We start from the raw sequence: 23535 nt of genomic DNA on the forward strand, positions 1-23535 counted from the left end.
AGAGAATATATACTATTCCCAGGACACATTCCTATAAACGGCCTTGTCAAGAAGTTATTTTTGCACCCAATTCTAAGACTCAGCACATCAGGAAACTGAAATAAAATATTCCAAGAATCACGACCAAAATATGTCCTCTCCCCTGCTCCTCGCAACTCAAATGGTGGAACTGTCAGTGACAAACTGGACCCACTTCTGGAAATTATTATTCAGGTTAATGCACATTTATAGACATTCACTGTGAGCTGGTCACTATCCTGGTGTCTAAGAATACAAATAAGAGTAAAAAATGTGATTATTGCTCTTTAAGAGAAGTGTGAGAGACGTCAAGTGAGAAAGGCAAATACATCAACAAGAGGGTGCAAGCTTGTGACCTGAGGACCAGATATAGCTCCCAGATGTGTTTTGTTTGGTTTATCCATGCTTTTGAAAAATTCTAAACCAACACTTTTAGACTGGTGAGGTACGCTTTTTTTTTTTTTTTTTAACAATTTAGGCTTCTGCATTCTCTTGAAAATTTGAAAAACCTGGCAATGCTGGTCAGTGTTCGCACATGTCAACAACAGGCTGACGCTGCGTGGCATCTGCTCCCTTTGAACCAGACATGAACTTCCAATTTACCCCAGTCCCCACTACTCCCTAATGTGCTTTAAAATACCTGCTCAATATCTGAGCTTGTGATAATTATATTATTTAAATAAATATTTACTGCATTTATATTTATTTATAACAGTCATTGCAAACTCAAAATATTGAGCACAATTCCAGGGCTAGGTGGTATCTATTGTAACTCAAATAAGTAAAAAATTACAGCACTCTCACAAACAGGCAGCAGGGATTTAAGCTGATAAGCTGTTTGAAGAGCAAGATGATGGTAGGTATTAAGTTTTAACAAGATAAAATTCATGTAAGCCAAGAGTTCTAGACATTGATCCGAAGAAAATATCTGAAGAAGTTCACTAAAATGTTTATAAAGATATTCATCATTGTGTTGTGTAAAATAGGAAATGAGAACAACAAAATGTTCACTCTCAAAGCATGGTTGAACATACACTATAGCACAACCAAAAACTGTTTCTGCAGCCATCAAAATGGTAAAGTAGATCTACATGTAATGCAAGAAAAAAGTCCAAGACAAAATTGTTAGGCATAATGAACAATCTCACCAAAACAGTATGTGTTGTACTATCCTATTTTCACAAGAAAAAGACCCTCCCAAAAAAGTCTACAAAAGAAAAAAAAAGTGTATTTGTGTGTGTGTGTGTGTGTGTATATATACACACACACACACACATATATAAACGTCTGGGTAAGAATAGAGTAACACATGTATTTCTCTGAGGTGGGATTATGGGCAATGTGGATACATTTTCCTTTCATATATTCGCATCTTTCTATACTGTACACACTGTTTAAATGAGGGAAGAAAATTAAAGTTCGCCATGAAAAAAACATGAGCTGTGGAAGCACAGCCCAAATTGAAAGTGATTGATAGTCATACAAGGTCACAAGACTATCTGGAGTTTTTACAAATTCGAAACCAAAAATCTAGATGCCTATGCTTTCTTAAAAGAAATTACTCACACACACACACACACTCCAACACCAAAGAAAGTCCTTTTTCAACAACTTGATCTTGATCTTGGGTTCTGAATTCTGAATGAAGTCACACAGACTTAAACAAGCTGATAGGTGGAGGAGGAAATGAAGAGGTTCTCCCTCTCAGATGTAAATTCCTTCACTTGGCCAAGAATCCAGGTGGTAAAATACTGACTCTATTTAAATCCAGCCAAAGTGATGCCTGCTGTGGCCGCATTACATAAGCAACAGGCTCCATCACAGTGCACATCTGGTCAGAATAAAGGCCCTCTAAGACCTTCAACACAATTAATTCAATATTTTCTCTACAGTTCAAAATGCTACAACAACTGGCAGACAACCATCTTAAATCATCACAGAAAGTCAGACATATGGCTAAGTATATTTAATATGCTTTAAAAATAAGCTGCGGATTTCTAGCCAACAAGATCTTAGGCAAGAATTTTTCTTATTTATTTAAAAGTTATGCCTACCCATTACCTCAAAAGAATTCAATTCAAAAGTGATTTCTTGAGTACCTAGAGAGGGCAGGGATTACAAAGAGACATAAAACAGGGATGTTGCCTTCAAGAATTCAAGAAACACATAATCCAGTAGAGGAGACACTACTGTGACTCCTGAAATCATGATGTTCGTGGAGGAAAAAAAAGAGAGGGACAAAGAGGAGGAAGCACATCAACAACCTTGGGTGAGGAAGACCAGGGAAAACAATAGAAGGCAAGTTAAGTGGAATGGCTTGAATACACAGCAGCATGCTTCAACAAACACTTTGACACAATATTGTAAATCAACTATACTTTCATATAAATAAATAAGTTCTTAAAAAACCACTTTGGGAATCCATTTTTGAAATTTGTGGGCCTTTCTTTGGTGGGGTCCCCAGGCATATTACACTATCTCACACAGCAATGGTACAGCCTAAGATATAGGTACATCCACACACACACAGTAAAAGGATGGGGGGGCGGGGAGCAGCTATAATCAACACACTTTGAGTGTGGAAACCTAGGATAAGGATTTTAGAACCAAGCAGATCAGAACTTGAATCTCATCTGTGTCAGCGGCCTGGGGGCCAGGATAAATTATGTAACCTCTCCAGCTGATTTTCTCATGACTAAAATGAGAATGACATCACCCTACCTAGGCAAAACCCTAACCTGGGTCTCAGGAACAGGTCAGAAGATAGTCTATAGCAACAGTTATGACTATTAGTTTACCAGTCCTAATTCAGATGCCCAGTCTCAACCATGAAGTTAAAACCTTAGACCTGGGTGTCTCAACTTCAGCCTGAGTGCCAGTTGGGGTGGCTGCCTCTCTGTCATGGGGGCGCTGTATTGTGCCTTTAGGATGTTTAGCAGTATCCCTGGCCTCCACTCCCTTAATATCCCCAGCACCCCCCTATTCTGGGTTGTAACAACCAACAATGTTTCCAGATATTCCCAAATGTCCCCAGGAGTCAAAAATCACCCCCAGTTGAAAATCACTGTTTAGAGGAACTCTTTGATGGGTCTTCATTTCTCAAGTAAAAATTATCATGGCTCCTAGTAGGCAGGTAGATAAACACTAGAGACATACGAGCAGAGGACAGAGTATTTTGCATATATTTTCTCTTTTAATCCTCACAACCCCTCCATGAGGTAGGTACTATCCTCATTTTCAACTGGGACAATGGAGGTTCTGGGAAGTTAACATGCCCATGGTTCTTCAGCTAGAGTCAGACCCAACCAGTGGGCCTCCAAACCCGTATAACACTAAGTCCCACTGCCTCCCCATCCTTTGCTGACTTGGAAGCCCAGGTATGGTGCCAGGAAGGGCAGAGGACTTCAGCATCAAGTCCTCAAGCATCACCCTTGCTGGTACTGGCCTGCGCAGAAGCCCAGGAAGAGGAGCTATCCTCATTCTACACCTTACTGGCCCTGGGTGCCAGTGACAATCATTATAATCAATTCATCACCAGTGACAATGCAGAGAGAAGTTCAGGCGGCTCAGCCTTCCACCAACATACCATGAGATCTAGAGCTTTCCTTCTTACTTGTCTGAACTAATCCAGTCTCAGCCTTCTTCAAAAGTAGCATCTATGTCAGGCCAAAAAAATGAGGGCTTTTTCCAGACTTGAAAAGCTCTCCTGAGAACTGTGAACCACAGTCTCTATCTCTCAAGAGACTCTTTCTTCTCTCCCAAGTGCTTTTTTTTTTTTTTTTTTGGTCTTTTTGCCATTTCTTGGGCTGCTCCCTCGGCATGTGGAGGTTCCCAGGCTAGGGGTCGAATTGGAGCTGTAGCCACCAGCCTATGCCAGAGCCACAGCAACACGGGATCTGAGCCATGTCTGCAACCTACACCACAGCTCATGGCAACGCCAGATCGTTAACCCACTGAGCAAGGGCAGGGACCGAACCCGCAACCTCATAGTTCCTAGTCGGATTCGTTAACCACTGCGCCACGACGGGAACTCCCCAAGTGCTTTCTAACAGGGAACACGCAACCTACAACAGAAGCTAATATTTTTGGGAGCACTCACCACATGCCAGGCCCTGTGCCATGTGGTTGACTTCGATCTCTTCATTTTATTCTTTCATCACCTCCAGAAGTAGATATCATTATCCCTATTGGCAGAAGGAGAAGTCCTAGCACAGGGAGGTGCAGTATCTCACCCTGAGTCACCCAGCTGAAAGGCTGGCTTCTAACTCAGGCCAACCTGAGTCCAAAACCTGTCAATCTACAACACATTGATAAATGGATATATCTTTTTTTTTTTTTTTTTGGTCTTTTTGAGAGGGAGAGACATACTATTTCATTATTTATTTATCTTTTTAGGGCCACACTCACGCCATATGTAAGTTCCCAGGCTAGGGGTCAAATCAGAGCTGGCAGCTGCCGGCCTACACCACAGCAATAGCAACACAGGCTCCAAGCTGCATCTGCGACCTACACCACACCTCAGAGCAACGTGGGATCCTTAACCCACTGAGCGAGGCTAGGGATCAAACCTGCACCCTCATAGATGTTAGTTGAGTTCTGAACCCACTGAACCACAAGGGGAATTCCAAAATGGATATACTCTGGATTATCTTCCCAGCAGCACTGGAGTCCTGTTAACACTGTATGTAGCAATAATTTTGAAATATGGTTTATAATCAGGACATAATGGCCTTTTAGTTGCACCATCTTACCCCTGTCCATAAAGAGAGCTTCCAGTCTCATCTCACAATGAAGAGGCTGAAAGATTAGCCTTATTGTGGAAAATATAACTGCATCCCATTAAAGGCGCACACTAATGCCTCTGTTGGCAATAACAGTGGGGCTGACACCTTTGCCGGGAGAATGTAATTCTCTTACGTAACTCATTTGCACCACACTGCAGATGGTAACAGCAAAAGTCTCTACACACAGCTTACAGAGCCTGGAAGAACCTCTTACAGTCCACTGGAGGGTGAGAGAGTGTGCAAAAGTTCCCTGACACACTCTGCACAGTGTGCTGCCCTAAATCCCTAAAATAAAGACCAATGGAAATAGCCTAGCAATGCTCACTGTCTTCAAGACTATTCCCAGATCAATAGTGAAGCTCTCTTTAGCCCAAGCCCTAGACTGCGAATGTTAACCTCTTATCAAGCTTAATGCAATCCAATACAAAGTACCTACATTTGCAGAGTTTCAAACATTAGAATTTTCAGAGACAACCAAGCTCAGGAGAGATGTATGCTAGTTCTAAATTTGACAGTGGACATTCAAGATACTAGAGCAGGAGTTCCCACTGTGGCTCAGCGATAATGAACCTGACTATGATCCATGAGGATTCGGGTTCAATCCCTGGCCTCGCTCAGTGGGTTGGGGATCTGGCATGGCCATGAGCTGTGGTATAGGTCACAGACGAGGTTCAGACCCCACGTTGCTGTGGCTGGCAGCTGCAGCTCTGATTCAACTCCTAGGCTGGGAACTTTCATATGCTGCTGGTGTAGCCTTCAAAAGAAAAAAGGAGAAGAAAAAGAAGAAAAAAATACTTGCGCAATGACTAATCATCAGGCACAGTTCTCGATACTGGGGACACAGCAGGAATAGATCAACAACAGCCCTGCCCTCTCGGAGCTTATATTGGAGAAAGAGGAAAAAAGAAGGAACTCTAGTTATACTGAAACAATGTACATATTATAAAGCAAAGCAGAGAAAGGGAATAATGAATGAGGACAAGACAACTGGGAAAGACTTTAAATTCATAAGGGAGTAACCTTGCCAGATGTCCAGGTGGGGATCAGCAAGCCTTGGATGTGGAAAGACAAGTCACAAGTCACCAGGCAGATCATGGCTGTGGGCAGGGGGTGGAGTTGGTTGATAAAGGGAGCTTTGGAGTTCCTGAGAAGACTGTGGTTTTCATTCTGAGAGGGACTAGAAAAATGATTCTAAGTAATGGATTACTCCATTCATTAATTACTTGGCTATAAAAAGAGAAGATTATTATTTAATAATAAAAGACACTTTTTAAATTACAAATCTTCTCATTTCGCTCCATGCCTTCAGAAAAGATGAATGACATCCAGAACACATGGGAGGGGCCCTTCATAGGTCACCATATTAGAAAGCAGAAGTCAGCATCATTTGCGTGTCCTTGACATCCATGGGGGTTCAGCTGGGAAAACACCAAAACAAATTCACTGGAAATACTATACAGATGCCAACACCCCCCAGGGGTGCAGGAGAGCAAAGCTCCAGCATTTACTAGGGATTTTTCAAGGTTATAGATCTCACATATGAGCTGCAAAAAGACAGACAGGAAGGCAGTAACCTACTTTTTTTAGGATATGAATGTCAGCCCTTAACGAATTTGACAGCCTTTCTTCTCAGTGTATACAAAATCAGTATATCCTGTTACCCAGATATACAAACTCAAGGAAGGGACCACTAACATCAGAGACTGGTGTTTTGCATTAAATAACCATCGTTTATAAAGCAACGTCCTTCGTGTAAACCCTTGTGGTAAGGAGATGTCAGAATGTTTTCTCTTATAAACCACTTAATTCCCCTTGGTGGATATCATCAATTCTGCCATGTGAAACTAGCTGGGTAATGAATGCCAACCAATGCAGGAAGCCAAGTGAATGCCATTGCATCATCAGGTCAAGTTAATCTGTTTTTTAAATAACACAGCCATTGGCAGAGGGTGGCCACTAGAAACAATGGATGCGTTGGGTTGCCTGCCTTGCATGTTTTTTTTTTTTTTTTGGTAAAAGCTGTAGAATGTCACAGTGGAAACTAAAAATATCCGTCAGAGAGTGGTCTTTTGGCACCAAAGACAAAAATACATTGATTTTTTTTTTTTGAAAGTTCAAGTTTAAAAAAAAAAGAAATATAAACACGAAGCACAGTTTAAGAGCAAGAGAGGACAAAAATCAGACTGTTTTCTGTAGCAAAGATTCACTGTTGGCTGGAAAAACTGCACCCAGGGACAATGCTACAAGAAAACGGAGGTAAAGTGTCATTCTCCTGGATGATGACATAGAGCAGGTCTCACAAGAACAGAAAACAGAAAAGCCTCTCATCCACCTGAACATCTGAAATTTCACTTCTTAAACTCCACCTAGAGTCAACAGGCAGAAATACGTAAATATAATTCATTAGGCCTTGTCGGTCATTTATTTATAGCTCAGTATAAATTATTAGACACAGGGAATCAGCTGATTGGAATATCACATGATGAGAAAAATGAACATATTAGGATCCTAAATGAGAAGAAATCAAAGATGGACAGGGAGGAAAGAAGGAAAGATGTGGTAGATGGCCGGGTCTGCACTTCCCATCTGAATAGAGAGGGATAAGAGAAAATTCATTCATGCAGCCAACAAATTTTAGTGAACACCACTGATTTTCCAGGTACTATTTCTGGCGCTGGGAAACCGAGAATTGAACAAGTGAGATAAACTTCTTGTTTTCAGGGACCTTGCATTCCAGTGGGAAGAGAGACAGACAATAAAGAAGCAAGAGAAGAAGATAAAGGGAAATTATGTCAAATTATGAAGACACAAACCAGGACAGTGGCATGCAACCCAGGGAGCTATTTTATATGGGGTCAGTGGAATGCTGGGACCAGCTCATACTGGCTTGGAGAATCAAATGCATGCATCTCTTCCAGACCAAAAATGCTACAAATCAGGGTCTCCCATCCACCAGAGCTGGTTGTTAAGCCTTTAGCAGCACACCACCAGATGAGGAGGTTTTTCTGAATACTAAGGAAAGGAGTCAATCTTGTGCTGGGAGGGTGGCAAATCCAGAGACCCAGAAGCTGAATTCGCAGGAAATCAAGCAAGACAGGACTCTATGTTTTATTTTATTTTAATTTTAAATATTTTTAAGGCCACACCTGTGGAATATGGAAGTTACCAGACCAGAGGCTGAATCGGAGCTGCAGCTGGGGCCTATGCCACAGCCACAGCAACACACAGATCCTTAACCCACTGAGTGAGGCCAGGGATAGAACCCGTACCCTCAGAGAGACAAAGTCAGGTGCTTAACCCACTGAGCCATAGCAGGAACTCCAAGACGCTGTGTCTTAAAATGAGAACAGAATTACTTTTTTACAGTTGTTGTAATATATTCCAACGGGTCCAAATAAACAGTGTTGAAACAAAACCCAAAAAGGCACCAAGAACTACATGTATACGGTCATAAGTCTCTCATTACGGTGAGAGGAAGGGTCTGGTGGTGGTGTTGTGGTTGTTTTAATTGTGTCTTATTTATTGTCTCCATTCTGTCTATAAAAAAAAGTGGAGGGACAGTTTTGGTTCCTGGGTAATTTGCAAAACCACAAAATTCCCTTACAAAAATATGTAAGCATGACCTATAATATTAGCAGATTGGGAAACTACAATCACACTATTTTAAACATTTGAAGTCTGGGTTATTCAGGGAATCTTAGCATTTTATGAGGGCAAAGGACCTGAAGGGGCATACTTATTTTAGGTATAAAGAAAGGCCCAGGAGTTCCCGTTGTGGCACAGTGGAAACAAATCCAACTAGTATCCCTGAGGATGTGGGTTCAACTCCTGGCCTCACTCAGTGGTTCGAGGATCCAGCGTTGCTGTGGCTGTGGTGTAGGCTAGTGTCTGTGGCTCTGATATGACCCCTAGCCTGGGAACTTCCATATGCTGCAGATTTGCCCCTGGAAGCCAAAAAAAGAAAGGAAAGAAAGAAAGAAAGGCCCAAAGAGGTGAACTACTAGACACGACAACTCTAGCAGCCTAGCTTATTCTGGAACACAGGTCACCTGCCTCATTTGATACCATGTTTTCAATGTCTACACCCTAGGACAGTGGTGCTCAAAAATGAGCATGCATCGGAATTCCCTGAGGCCTTGTTAAAAACACCCCACAGGCTCCACCCTCCTGAGTTTAGGTATCGGTAGGGCTTGGGTGAGGCCCAGGAATCTGCACTTCTAGCCAGTCCCCAGGTGATCTTAATGCCACTGATCTGGACCCCACTTCAAGATCCACTGACCCAGGAACTAGGAGCATGGGTTTTGGGATCCAACACAGCTGAGTTCCAGCTCTTCTTCAGCCACTTGTTTCACCTTTGGAAAAGCCACCCAAACACTCTGGAGCTCAGTTTCTGACACGTGAGTCAGAATCCAGAACAAAATGCCCATAAAGCACTAGCTTAGCCAAGGGCCTGGCACATCCGAAAGCAAATGCTCAACAAATACTTCATCCTAGAGCTAAGTTTCCTGAATTACCAGAGTTTCCCTGCTTCTGCTGTTTCATTTTCTGTGATTTCAGTTAGCCACAGTCAACCATGGTATGAAAATATTAAAAAGAAAATTCCAGAAATAAACAATTAATACATTTCAAACTGTGCGCCAAGCATCATGATGAAATTTCCCGCCTTCCCACTCTGTCCTGCCCAGGACATGAATCATCACTTTGTTCAGGGTATCCCAACCGATAGTCACTTAAGAGCTCAGTTATCAAATTGGCCATCCTGGTACCGCAGTGCTGGTATTCACGTGACCTTCATTTTACTCAATAATGGTCCCAAAATGCAAGAGGAGTGATGATGGCAGTTCAGAGCTGCCAAAGAGAAGCCAAAAAGTGCTTCCTTGAAGTGAAAAGGTAAAAGTTCTCAACTTAATAGGGAAAGAAAAAAACACATGCTGAGGATGCTAATAAGATCTATGGTAAGAATAAATTTTCTCTTCAGGAGATGGAGAAGAAGGAAAGAGTAATTCATGCTAGGTTTGCTGCTGCACTTAAAACTGCGAAAGTCACAACCACAGTGTGTGCTAAGTGCTTAGCTAAGATGGAAAAGGCATTATATTTGAACAAGAAGATCTTTTGAAAGAGATCACATTCCTATAACTTTCATCATAGTATATTAGTTATAATTGTTCTACTCTCTCATGTTGTTGTTAATCTCTTCCTTTGCCTAATTTGGAAAGTATCACCTGCAGATAAGGGAGGATTACTGTACTTTTCCCCTTTTTCCACATACACTACAATGGCTAAAATTCAAAAGACAGACAAGATCAAAGACTGGCAAAGATATGGCAGAATTGGACCATATATAGCAGCTTTATTCATAATAGCTGGAAAAAAATAAACAGTCCAAATGTCTATCCATCAACAGGCAAAAATATAAAGCAAGTAGCACATGTATATGACAAAATACTATTTCACAATAGAAAAGAACCATGATCAGACAACAATATGAAATCTCTCCAAAATATTTTGAGTGAAAAAAGCCAGACACAAAAGAGTACGTACTACATTATTTCATTTATATGAATTTCAAAATACAGACAAGACAAACCCATGGTGGGAGAAATCAAACAGCCAGTGCCTCTGGAAGAGATAGGCGAACTGACTGAAAAGGGACAGGAAGGAAATTTCTGGGGTGATGGAAACATTCTGTATCTTGATTTAGGTGAAGCTAACATGAGCATATACATTTGTCAAAACCCGCCAAACTATATATTTAGGATTTGTGCATTCTATGATAGGTAAAAATGTACTTATAAAATATACGTGTACACTTTATTATACATATAAAGTAATAATACATACCATATATGTTATTAATATATATATTAATTTTTAGGCACTTTTGTGACAAAACAGTCTCTCCATTTATTTATTTATTTGTCTTTTTATGGCCACACGCAGCATATGGAATTTCCCAGGCTAGGGGTCAAATCAGAACCACAGATACCAACCTACACCAGAGCCACAGCAACTCGGGACCCAGGCCATGTCTGTGACCTATACCACAGCTCACGGCAACGCTGGATCCCCAACCCACTGAGTGAGGCCAGGGATCGAACCTGCATCTTCAGGGGCACTAGTTGGATTCATTTCCACTGAGCCATGATGGGAACTCCACGTCCTTTCCATTTAAAATGAATCAACTCCAGGAGTTCCCTGGTGGTCTAGTGGTTCAGTTGAAGCCTGGGTTCAATCTCTGGTCTGGGAACTGGGTGTGCAGCCCACATCAAGCTGCTGCACACCGTGGCCATAAAAACAAAAACATTGTAAAAAATAAAATGAACCCACTCCAACCTAGTAGATCCATTTAGCTTGATGCCTTCACAGTCCAGTCCTGCTTCATATAATGCCATTTGCTACAGGCTATTTTGGTCTGTGCATCCTTCCAGAGAGCTACCATGAAATAGATATAGCAGAATTTTCTCCCACAAAAAGACCGTGACATTTCCATACAGACAGCACCCAGAGTGACCCATGTCCCTGGGAGTTGCTAGCTCAAGGTGCAGACAACACAGAAGTAACATTTTCTTTTACCATGTACCAAGCATAAGCTTATCTAATATGATTAAAACACAGTAAATAAAACACAGGAAGAGCAATTCTGTAACATAATTTAAATCATAGTCTCATTATGAAAGAGAAAGCTGATGAGATGCTTTTTTGTGACATCCTTTTGTAATGAAGATGTTAGATGGTCTGGCAGTGCCTGTTGTCATCATTACAGGAAATAGTAACTTCCACATCTCGGTGGATTCCAGGCCATTCTAGTGTCCCCATCCACATCTTTATTCTGTCTCATTGTAATAAAAACAAGTAGATGTACACACACACACATGTGTAGCATACAGAATAGTTTTAGGTGAAGGGAAATAAGATGGGGAGACACTACAGAACCCAGAAGTGTCTGATTCCAAACACACTCAGTTATCTGACCAATCCTTCCAAAGTTCCCTGGGACAACGCCTCCTGATCTTTGGTAACTAGTGGAAGGAGGCTCAGCCACGTGCAGTAGCTTGCACACTGAGAACAAGTTCCCATCAGACCCACTAGACACCAGCAGACCCTGAACTGGATAGGCAGGTACTCCCGCCTGACCTTCCACCAGCCCCTTCTCCAAAATGCCCCTGCACAGTGACCTGCAGCTGATCCCATCAAATGCATTAACACAGTTATTTTCTCTACAGTCCTATCAAGTCCTAATAATCCAAGTACTGGTATTTGATTCACAATTCAGGTTCCTGACATTGAAACCTAGATTCAGAAATAAATAACTGCCCCAATTCAGTTTAAACATAATAATAGCCCATCTTTATTGAGCACTTGCTGTGTGCCAGGTACTGTTTTGCACTGTTTTGCACTTAGTAGTTTACCTAATACAAGAAAGCCAGTTTACAGATGAGAGAGGACACGTTCTCAGGTGAGGTAAGGTGTTGGACCTCAGGCAAAGCTGGGGAGATGTAGAATGAAGGAAGTACAGTCTCTCCCTTCAAAGAGCTTACCACAGTGTACAGAAATGAGGGGAGGGCCCTAACTCATAATTCAGAGTAAGTAAAAAACCACAAGATACACCTTTAGGGGAGTTCAGAGGAAGAAGGATTTATTCGTCCTGGCAGGATGCTGGAGGGCTTCTTGGAGGTGTCCAAGTAGAAGATGAGGACATAAATAGAAAGAGCTTTCCAGACCGCTCAGTCACTCAAAGCTACCAACTCTTCTCTTAGTTCCCTTGCTCCATTTCACCTGGAACAGGCCTGCTTCCAAGATAGGATCAGCTCAGCCCAGCCCTCCTTTCCTCTGACACATTCCTCCAGCTGCTGCTTGCCCTTCCAGGCCTACAGGCACATATGGGAACTTTTCACCAAGGCTCACTCTGGTGCTTTCATGGGGGAGAAGCTGCGTCATCGGTAAAAGGAACCCCTTTAAGGGAATCCAGTCCTTCTGCACCGGATTATATCAGACAGTCCCTGGCCTGCACCAAGCTAAGTCGTAAGGGACTCCCACCACCAGCAGCCACCAGAAAGGTCATCACTCCTCTCCAGGCTTCCGAGAGATGAATTTGCTCCCCCTCCCTCCTCTCAAACGCACTCCCTGGGTCATCCCTCAACCTCTTCCTCATCAGGGCTTAAGGCTCTGCAGCAAGGGCTCAAACCCTCACTCCTTTGTAACCTTGGGCAAGTAACTGAACCAACCCCAGCCCCAGCTTCCTTATAATATGGGATTTATAAGAACAACTCGCTCTCAGAATTGTTGTGAATCAGAATAAGGTAGTGCAAGGAAAGCACTGTACAAAGAGACTGGAACGAAAGAGCAACTATTAACACCATCACAGGGATGATGTTGGTGGCAGTATAAACTTGGGCTTGACTGGCGCTGAAATACCCCCTCCACTCTCTTCCCCCACCGCCACCCACAAGCCTGCGGCCCGGCAGCACGGAGGAGACACATGCGTCATCCAGCTGTGGAGTGAATGCAGGATCTTCCGGCAGCGGGCTTTGGAACCTAGGCGGTGATGCCTCAACCCACCTGGGCTGCTGCGGGGTGAAGGTTATTTTCTGATGGGGGAGGTCCAATAAGCAAAGACCCTTCCCTCCTTCGTACCCATTCTCCAGGTGGAAACAGACAAGCGGCCAAAGAACGCAGCAGCTGCGCCAGCGGTAACGACCCCCCCAGGGAGCCAGAAGAACGTCCCCTAGCCCCGGCTTCAGTTCCCCAACTATCCTCCAGATGCGGGAGAAGCTGCGCCGCACTTGGTGGCTGAGATAACAGGTTGGCAAACCCGACCTGCGAAAAAAATCTCCGCGCTTCCCCGCGCAAACCTAAGCCCCTCTTCCCTACTCAGGTGGGCAAACAACCTACAATCTCTCAACAACTTTGTGTATTTCACCAACACAGGCGCTTGACCTCAACTTCCCCTCTAAGCCGGGTTTGCCGGAGAAAAGCGGGAAATTGGGGATGGGGGGAGGGAGTCTCCACAGGCCGCTCCCCTTTTCTGGGGGCGCCTTCCGGAGGCGCGTCCCGTCTTACCTTGTCTGACGGCTTTGAAGGTGACGGCCTCCTTGCAGCTGTCGATGACTCCCAGTACGTCATAGCGGGGCAAGCCGGACACCCGGATCCCCTGGACCTCCAGAAGCAGCTCCCCCTCGCCCAGCCGCGGGCCCTCGCCGCCGCCAGGAAGCCCCGACGCCTCGGCCGCCGCCACCGCTCCGACATAAGGAAACTCTCCATTCTCCGCGCCCCCCAGCACGGTCACCCCCAGCTCGCCCTGGGGTCCCCGCTTCACGGTGCATTCGTGAACCTTGCTAGTCCAGTGATTCTTCTTCTGGATCACTTTTGACATGATGAGTTACACCCCTCTTCCCCCCCACAAAAAAAATAATAAAGTGAGAGACAGGTGTCCCTCCACAGCACAAGCCCCCCCAGGCCCTCGCTGGTTCATGGGAGAGACATCTCCCCCCAAAAAACGCAACGGGAGAGAGAAACTTGGCAGCCTCGCTCGCCGCACACACTCGCGCACTCAAGCCATCATAAAACAAACTTTCTGGGCTTCCCCGCGAGCCCTGCACAGGCGCCCGCGAGCTTTGTTTGCATTCCGGTGCTTCTCCGTCCACGTTCCGGCGCCTGACCGTGCTCTCCCGGACCAGAGTCCACTCTGCGCCGCTTGGGTTATTTTTTTTCCTTCCTTCCTTTCTTTCTTGCCTCTTAGAAATGCGGTGTCTCCTCTTTGCCGCCCGCCTGGCTCGCCTTTTCTCGTTGGCGGGTTGTTCCTGAGCGTGAGGGAAGCCCTTCCAGCCAGTTGCTGGGAGCCCAGGAGACGCGGTAGCGAAGCGGGGGTTGGGGGACGGGGGGGAAGTGCCAGCGGCCCCTTTAAGCAGATACAAAGGCTCTGCTTGTTTTGTTACAGTTCATTCTATTCCGCGCCGCCGAGCGCAGCGGCCGGCGAAAGGAGACGCGCACGCATGCGCACCGCGGCCTCCAGCCGGCCGGCCCGCCCCACCCCGCCTTCCCGAAGGGAGAGATTCCAAAGTGCTTCCCGTTGGGTCCTAAAACCGACCCGCCAGGAGCAAGCAATTTACCCTCCTTACCACACACCTCTGATTCCTCCTTTTCTTTTAGTGCCCTGGGCTCAGCAATTTCTTTCGGGGGTTTGGGGGAAGCGCACGTGTATTACTCCAACTGTTTGAAACTTTTGAAAACATGGGCCAGTTTGGTTTTGGCATTTTAAAATCATTTAAAACAGGTGGGGGTTGGGTAGGCTCACACACACGCTCGCGCTCACACTCACGCACACAAGCACGCGCTCACGACAGCCTAAGCCTCACCACCGCCTTCAGCCAGTGGCTGGCCACGCTGTTGGTCACCCAGCCCCGGGCGCCTGCCTTGCAACCCCCACCCCGACCCCCGCCACATTTCAATCTAAAACCCTGAACCAAACCCAAAGGCGTGCGTCGGCCCCCCCTTCTCCCCGCCTGCACTGCGCCCTTGGGTTTGGGTCATGGAACTAGACTAGCCCCTGTCTCTGCGACCCTGGGGAAGGGGACTCTTGGATTCCCCAACTGGGATCCCTATGAGCGTCACACGCTCACACACACACACGCACGCACTCAAACTTTGAGACCAACTTTTTTGGACGTGGGAAAACTAGACCAGGGAAAGAAGCCAAAAGGCAAGAGAGGATTCGGGTCTTCAAGTGAAAAGAGGTCTAACTTTTTAACTCCCTTGTGGGCAGCGATTTCTGGAGCCAGGCATTGGTCCCAGGATCAAATTCCCGACTGAGCTGGGCAGCCTTTGGACCCGCCCCGGGGCTAGGAGATAAGAATCACCCCCAGATCTGGGATCTGCACCCGCGTCCTGGAGCCCGCGGGAGCGGGGGCGCGGCAGACACCTATTGGAATTCTCAGCCCCGGGCTTGGTGCTGCCTTCGGCGCCGCCCGGGGACGTGGGGGTGAGCCAGCTTCAGTTCCTGCCAGGTTTGGGAACGTGTTTTAGGGCTGCGGACTGAAAGAATAGCCTGCACCATCAAGGCTGCCCTCCCTAAATACTCCCCAATCGGCCTGAGCGATAGTCTCCCAAGCATTTTCTTTTCTTCTGTGATTTATAACTTGTTTATTCATCTTTGGTCCCAGGAAAGATTGCAAGTGCTAAATAAGGAAGGGGAGTGTAAGGGACTCAGAAAGGAGGGAGTGCCACAGCGGTCACGGTTGAGAGCCTTTCTCTGGGGTTTAGATCCCCACCAGTCCAGTCTCTGTGACCTTGATCAAGCACGGGGACCCCTCAGTGCCTTAGTTTCTCCCTTATTAAGTACATATAGCAATACCTCACTAGGTTCTTGGGAGTATTATGAGGGAGAAGAGCTTGCATACGATAAAAATTTGGTGTAGTAGTAGTATAGTATTTGGAAAGAAAATTAGGAATCATTTGGGATTTCAAATTAGATGATACCAATAATCCCTCCTCGCCTTTATGAAACTTAAAATATATAGGCATACATGGAAACACTTTAAAGCTCTGATTGTAGGGTGCTATCCTCAGCTAATAAAAATAAGAGGAATGTTGATGCTTCTCTCTTGGGACATCCAGAAATGAAAAATCCCGTTGCTTTGTAGTATTTGTAAAAGAAGGAAGTGACCAATTTTCCATGGCTCTTCTTGGTGAAGAAAATTTCATCTTCAGCCTCTTTTCTTAGAAGCAATCTATTTGAACTGGATCAAAATGAGTGAGAGCTTCAAAAGATCCATTTCCAAACACAGATCCAGCCAGTCAGAATCTCAGGGATGGACTCTATCATCGGGACTTTTCAGGTTCCCCTTAAGTGGTGCTGTTACACAATGTGGAGGACCATAGTTATAGCTTCTTGATTCCTGAGCTGCTTTTTTTTTCTTTTTTCTTTCTTTCTTTTTTTTTTTTTTTTTTTTTTCTTATAAATCACAGAGCCTTTTAGGAGAAGAAATCTGTGGTCTGCTTCTTTCTGCAGAGTGTAAGCTCCAGGAGGGCAGCACGTATGTTTTGTCAGTTCGGTTTACTGATGTATTCCCAGTTCCTAGAACACTACCTGGTCCCTGGTTAATGCTCAAGTGTCTGGTGAATTAATCCTCCCCCTAAAATGCACATTTTTGCATACTGCCTTAGAGTGAAACCACAGATTCCCCTATAAGTCACTAGCAAGCTTGACCTTGTATGTTCCCCACTTCCACACTCCATGTTCTAGGAGTCAGATTGCTTGCCAGGAATTTCCCCACCTGCCTCCAATCAGTGGTCCCCTACCTCCTACCTCAGTTTTACCTGGAAGAGTCCAAAGGATGGGCAAGACCACATGGTTTGCAATTCCTCCCACTGGCAGCAGCACCATCTTCCCTCTCCTGGATTCCACATGTCCCTGAGGATGAGAAGAGGAAAGGACTTGCAATTTAGCCCACTTCAGATTTTAGATTGGAATAACACATGCCCACCATCCACCCCCACCACCCACTAAAGAAGGGGTACCTGAGAGTAGAGATAGCAGGGTGGAGGGATGGAGACATATTATAATCCAGGAACATAAAAAGAAATAATTCGAAACTCCAAAGCAGCTGAGACTTCCAATTTCTAGGCATTAAGTTTATGATGTCCTCAAACTCTCTGCTCCTCCTCTAACCTTTTCTGTCTACTCTTTCTCCTGGTCCATTTCCTGTATCCCACACTGAAAGCAACTTCAGGACAGAAATCATATCTATCCTCTCCAACCTTTGACTCCTCAGTACCTGAACCCATGCCTGAAGGGGAGTATGCACAATATACACTTGATGTTTTTTTTTTGTTTTTTGTTATTTAGGGCCCCACTTGCAGCATATGGAGTTTCCCAGGCTAGGGGTCAAATCAGAGCTGTAGCTGCCGGCCTACACCACAACCACAGCAACAACACATCCTTAATCTACTAAGGCCAGGGATTGAACCCGCATCCTCATGGATATTGGTTGGGTTCATTAACTGCTGAACCATGGCAGGAACTCCCACACTTGATGAATAAATGCATGAATGCATGGATGAAGTGTGACCTTAAACTGGATAATAATTGACCTTTGACATGAAGCCTATTTAGAATTGGTGGTTAGAACCAATACTGATAGACTGTTTTCTTTTTTTTTAAAAAAATTTGATGGCCACACCCAGTGGCACATGGAAGTTCCCGGGCCAGAGATGGAGTCTGAACCACAGCTGCAGTCTATGCAGCAGCTGCAGCAATACTGGATCCTTTGAAACACTGTGCCTGGACGGCATCAAATGTGCACCTCATCAGCAACCAGAGCTGCTGCAGTCTGATTCTTAACCCACTATGGCTCAGTCGGAACTCCAATAGATTGTTTTCTTGAAAGAGTATGTATTTATCTTGAAGTATATTTTTCTTGAATAGATGTAAAGTGGAAACCTAGTGTTCTGGCTTCTCTCACATTATAACTTTGGCAATACATTCCAGTGGTGAAAATAATACCATAAAATACCTAACTTTGAGTTTGACCATGTGTGCCAGGTTATATGCATTATTTTATTTAATAGTAACAGCAATCATGTGATGTATGACCTCCATTTTGCATGAATAACCTTGGAGGAAAGGGAAGATAGGCAAGTAAAGAAATTTGCTCAGTGGAACTCCCTGGTGGCCTAGAAGTTAAAGGGTCTGGTGTTGTCACTGCTGTAACTTGGGTTCAATCCTTTCCCTGGCTGGGGAACTTCAACATGCTGCAGGCATGGCCGAAAAAAAAGAAATAAAGAAACTTGCTCACGCTTGGGAATAATAAAGCTAGGATATTAACCCGGAGGCAGGACCCAAAGTCCAGGCTCAGAAGCACTGCACTGTGAAGGTGTAGGATATGGCCATTCACCTTCTAGCATATTTGGCCACCAGCATTTTTTTGGCTCCTGCATCTGCCTCATAGTGTGCACGTACCAGTCATCAACCTCCTATCTCTTCCTTGATACTAAAGGAATACAGTGTTTCTACTCCAGAATCCAATCACCTGTTCCCCATCTGAGAACTCTGAAAATCAAATAATTTACTGTAATGTGAAGAGGATTAATTTGCCAACATTTCTAAAATGTTTGGAGATCTGTGGGGTGTGGTATAGGTGACATGCCAAATATCCTTATATTGTTATTGCAGAAGCATTTCAACAATGAACTCTTTTTTCTTTTCTGTTTTGGCCAACCTTCAGCACATGGAGTTCCCAGGCCAGGGATCAGACCTCAATCTCAGTTGCAAACTTTGCCCCGATACTTAACACACTGTTCTAGGCCGGGAATGAAACCTGTATCCCTGAGCCCCAGAGATGCCACTGATCCCATTGCATCACACCAGGAACTCCAACAATGAACTCTTAATAAACACAGTAGATGAGAAGATGAGAAATAAACTGTGACAGGATAAACTCTGCACAAATTAGGATCTTATTTTCATATAGCTAGTTCCAGTAAAGGGAAGGAAAAAACACCCCATAAGTATAAAATGTGCATTTTTTTTCTTTACCCCAATATGCTTTGTTTGTTTGTTTGTTGTTTTTGTTTTGCTTTTTAAGGCTGTACCTGTGGCATATGGAAATTCTCAGCCTAGGTGTCGAATCAGAGCTATAGCTGCTAGCCCATGCCACAGCTGTAGAAACACGGGACCCAAGCCCCATCTGAGACCTACACCACAGCTCACTTCAACGCCAGATCCTTAACCCATTAAACAGGGCCAGGGATTGGACCCACATCCTTATGGATACTAGTGGGGTTCATTGCCACTGAGCCACAACAGGAACTCCTACGTTTCTTTTCAAAGTTTTCACTTGTGAGTAAAGAAATTCATTATTACAGTCTAAGCTGGTAATTTACCTCTTTTTTCTGCAAATGTGAAGATAGGAAATAAGTTGGTCAACTGTGGGTCAAAAGAGGACATATAAATTGGTTATCTTTCTGTTTCTAAAGAATGCCATCAAGAGGCGTATATTACAGACATCAGTATAAATGCTTCATACTCAGTGAGGTAACTGACATCAAACTGGTGATTTAGGGCAAAAGATCAACAAAGAAAGCTAAAGCCCTTAGTTCAGACAGAAGGAAACTGACAGTGAAGGCCACCACTTTCCAAATCATTTCTTGGAGACACTTCTATGATTTACTTGATAACTTGTTCTTTTGCTCACAGGGTGGCAGATGGGTAGTTTGTTCTGACTAGAATACTCCTTTTCTTAGTCCTTTCAGCTAGGCAAGGATAAGTCAAATATTAATTCTTATAACCTTTCAAGATATCATAAGTGAACTATTATTTTAATTCTCTACAGGGGGAACCCCAGGAAGAGAGTTTGGTCCTGGCTAATGTTCTGGTTCACTTCCGTTGGAAAAAATAAATAATGGTAATGGGAAGATTTGAAATTCGAAGTTGGATCCCTGGAACCAAGAGAAACCCAAGAATTTATCATGGAAATCACTCCTAAAATTTCCCGAATGTTCAGCTGTAATGTAGCATCATCATCCATCATCCTCTATAATCCCACTGAAAATATACCTGATGATATTATTAATTCCTTGCGAACATGGTACTTGCATTTTTCTTCATAATAAATATTTGTATCTTTCATCTCCTGTGAACTCTAAGAAAATATAGTAATTTGTTTATGGTATATGCTTAAATAATACAGGATTTTATTATATTTTATTTATTTTTGTTGTATATTTTTAACAGTTTATTGCACTGAAACAGAACTGATCGTGAGAGGAATAAGAGTGGAATGATTGTATTTTTAAAAATACCCTAGTAATATATTTTTTAAGGTTTTAAAAAATCTTATTGATTTACAATATTCTGTCATAGTAATGTGTTTTTGCAGAACAACTTTAAAAATAGATAAGTAAGAGGGCAGCATTAAATTAAGTAATTCAAAATTATATTACCACAAGACAAACACTTTTTACATTTGGGTATATCTCCTTCTGAACTTTGGCCGATACAAATATGCACACCCCCACACAGTCAACTTTCTTAACTTTCTCTCTCTCTCTCTTTTTTTTTTTTTGCTATTTCTTGGGCCACTCCAGTGGCATATGGAGGTTCCCAGGCTAGGGGTCCAATCAGAGCTGTAGCCACCGGCCTCCACCAGAGCCACAGCAACGTGGGATCCGAGCCACGTCTGCAACCTACACCACAGCTCACAGCACGCCAGATCCTTAACCCACTGAGCAAGGGCAGGGACCGAACCCGCAACCTCATGGTTCCTAGTCGGATTCATTAACCACTGCGCCACGACGGGAACTCCCCTCTCTCTGTCTCTATATGTGTTTGTGTGTGTCTCTCTCTCCCCATTTAGAATTTATAGTTAATTTATGGAATAAAATGATCCTTTTATCTTTTATCACTCCCCAATATATTCTCAGTTTTATTTTCTTTTTTTTTAATTTTTTTTATTACTCAGTGAATTTATTACATTTATAGTTGTACAATGATCATCACAATCAGTTTTCTATTTGTTAAACATAAACCTATACGTATCACTTTCATTAGCTCCATAATATTCCATTCTTGGAATGTTCCAAAATGTATTTAACCAATGCCCTACTAATGACCACTTAGGATTCTGAATGGGGCTAAAGTAATTATTTAGGATAGTTTTGAGGGGGTTTTTTTGGCTGCCCCTATAACATGTGGAAGTTCGGGGCCCAGGAATTGATCATGCATCACAGCAGTGACTCAAACTGCTACAGTGATGCAGTGACAATGCCAGATCCCTAACCCAATGCACCACAAAGAAACTTGTATTAGGATGTTTTGATTGCCAGTGACAGAAACCTAGTTGAACTAGCCTAAGCAAAAAAGGAAATGTATTACCCCATATAACTGGCAAGACTAGAGGTGAAACACATTTTCAGTAAGTCTAGATGAAGAGGCTCAAGCAACGCCCTCAGCTTTCTCTCTCCATCTCTTCTTTTTTTTTTTTTTTTCTTCTTTTGCCCTCATCCTTTCCTACTACATATAGACTGGCCTTCTCCAGCGAGCCAGAAAAGATAGTCACGTGCAGCTGACATCTTCCAGGTTCAGCAATCTGAGAAAAAGGAGATTTTCACTAACAGATGGAAAAAGCAATGAGAGAAATTTCAGTCTATATTAGAGCTTTCACTTTCAATTGTAGAGAGTAGAGACAGTCTGCCTACCTTCAGGGTCTTTGAGAATAAACACACGTGAGTCACACACATGATCGCCTGCCTGATCAAGCCTGGCAGAGTGTGTGTGGACTTGAAAGGACTCAGGGAAACCTCATTAAGGTGGGTCCCTTTGCAAGCTCCTATCAGGGTCACCTCTTCCACAGTTAACTAAGAGCTCCAAGACTTCAAATCCGATTTAAATCAAAGCCGTAGTGGTTGGCCCTCACATTGGTAGATATTTTAAAGATCTCAAACTGGCAACAGTGCAGGATGGTACCCTTCACAAAGGAAGCCAGTCAAGTTTTACACTTGTTCAATACAAATGATTTAGAGAACTACACAACATCAATTTCAAATATTCTTTTTTTTTTTTTCTTTTTAGAATCGAATCTGTGGCACATGGAAGTTCCCAGGCTAGGGATCAAATCAGAGCGGCAGCTGCTGGCCTACACTACAGCCACAGCAATGCCAGATCAGAGCCTGTGACCAACACCACAACTCACAGCAATGCCAGGTCCTTAACACACTGAGTGGGATCAGGGATCGAACCTGCATCCTCATGGATATTAGTTGGGTTCATAACCTGCTGAGCCACAAAGGGGAACTTCCTAAATTTAAAATATTCTGAAATAAGTCATCAGTTTTTCTGAAGCTAAGCAAAAAAAGAAAATTAAATATTCGAAGATGGCCCATGACAGTTGGTAGACTGTTTTCATTCATTTATTCATTCAGCGAATGTTGATTAAATACTTGTTCCTATTAGGCGCTGATGGCATAGAACTAAAAGATATACTTTTTCTTGGCTGAAGGAAGTTTACCTCCTAATTGGATGCCCATTGAATACTCAGACGAGAAAACAAACCAGTTTAATAGTGTTGGATAAGTTCTATGACAGGGAGCCCTGGATGATCCTGGAGGACATCTCATTAGGAAGGACTATAATTTGCAAACATGGCTTCAGAAATTAAAGGTGCCATTGTTTGGAGAACTTCTTGCTTCTCCTCCTATAATTTACCTTAACAGTATTTTTTTTTTTTTACCTTTTAGGGCCACACCCACGGCGTATGGAGGTTCCCAGGCTAGGGCTCCAAACGGCTTATGCCACAGCCACAGCAATGCCAGATCTGAGCCATGTCTGCGACCTGCACCACAGCTCACAGCAACGCCGGATCCTTAACCCACTGAGCAAGGCCAGGGATCGAACCTGCAACCTCATGGTTCCTAGTTGGATTCGTTTCTGCTAAGTCATGACGAGACCTCCAATAGTATTTTAATAAGTGAAAACAACGTCCAGTTTTATGATCACATTCTGATACTCGAAGGTGTGTTTTATGGAGCCATTCACTGAGTTCCCAGATGGTTATAGTTGCACAAAGTGTGAATATATGGTTCCATAAAAGACAACTCTGGCTCACCACAAAGCTGATCCAGCAAATACTAGGTGGAGTTTTGGGAAATGACTCAGCAATCTGGAATCTGAGCAACCTTGCTCCTTGAACTCTTTCATCTTTGGTGAACTGTTCCCCATAAAATCTTGTAGCCAGATGAA

At 43.7% G+C, this 23535-nt stretch overlaps 1 protein-coding gene across 14 annotated transcripts in view; it reads right to left on the reverse strand.

Annotated features, from left to right (window-relative positions):
- MAGI1 (membrane associated guanylate kinase, WW and PDZ domain containing 1) overlaps positions 1-14796 on the reverse strand; it is a 676654-nt gene extending 661858 nt beyond the window's left edge. For 13 of the 14 annotated variants that reach the window (XM_047778778.1, XM_047778819.1, XM_047778759.1 and 10 more), the window contains exon 1: positions 13863-14767. In XM_047778778.1, the coding sequence (XP_047634734.1) occupies positions 13863-14175 (313 nt within the window). In that variant the 5' untranslated portion in view covers positions 14176-14767. Of the gene's footprint in view, positions 1-13862 lie in introns of all 14 variants that reach the window. The other variant, XM_047778731.1, reaches the window with a different exon arrangement.
- Between the last annotated feature and the right edge of the window lie 8739 nt (positions 14797-23535).

The sequence above is a fragment of the Phacochoerus africanus genome, chromosome 1 (genome assembly GCF_016906955.1).
Source record: "Phacochoerus africanus isolate WHEZ1 chromosome 1, ROS_Pafr_v1, whole genome shotgun sequence".
In the NCBI taxonomy this organism is placed as follows: Eukaryota; Metazoa; Chordata; class Mammalia; order Artiodactyla; family Suidae; genus Phacochoerus; species Phacochoerus africanus.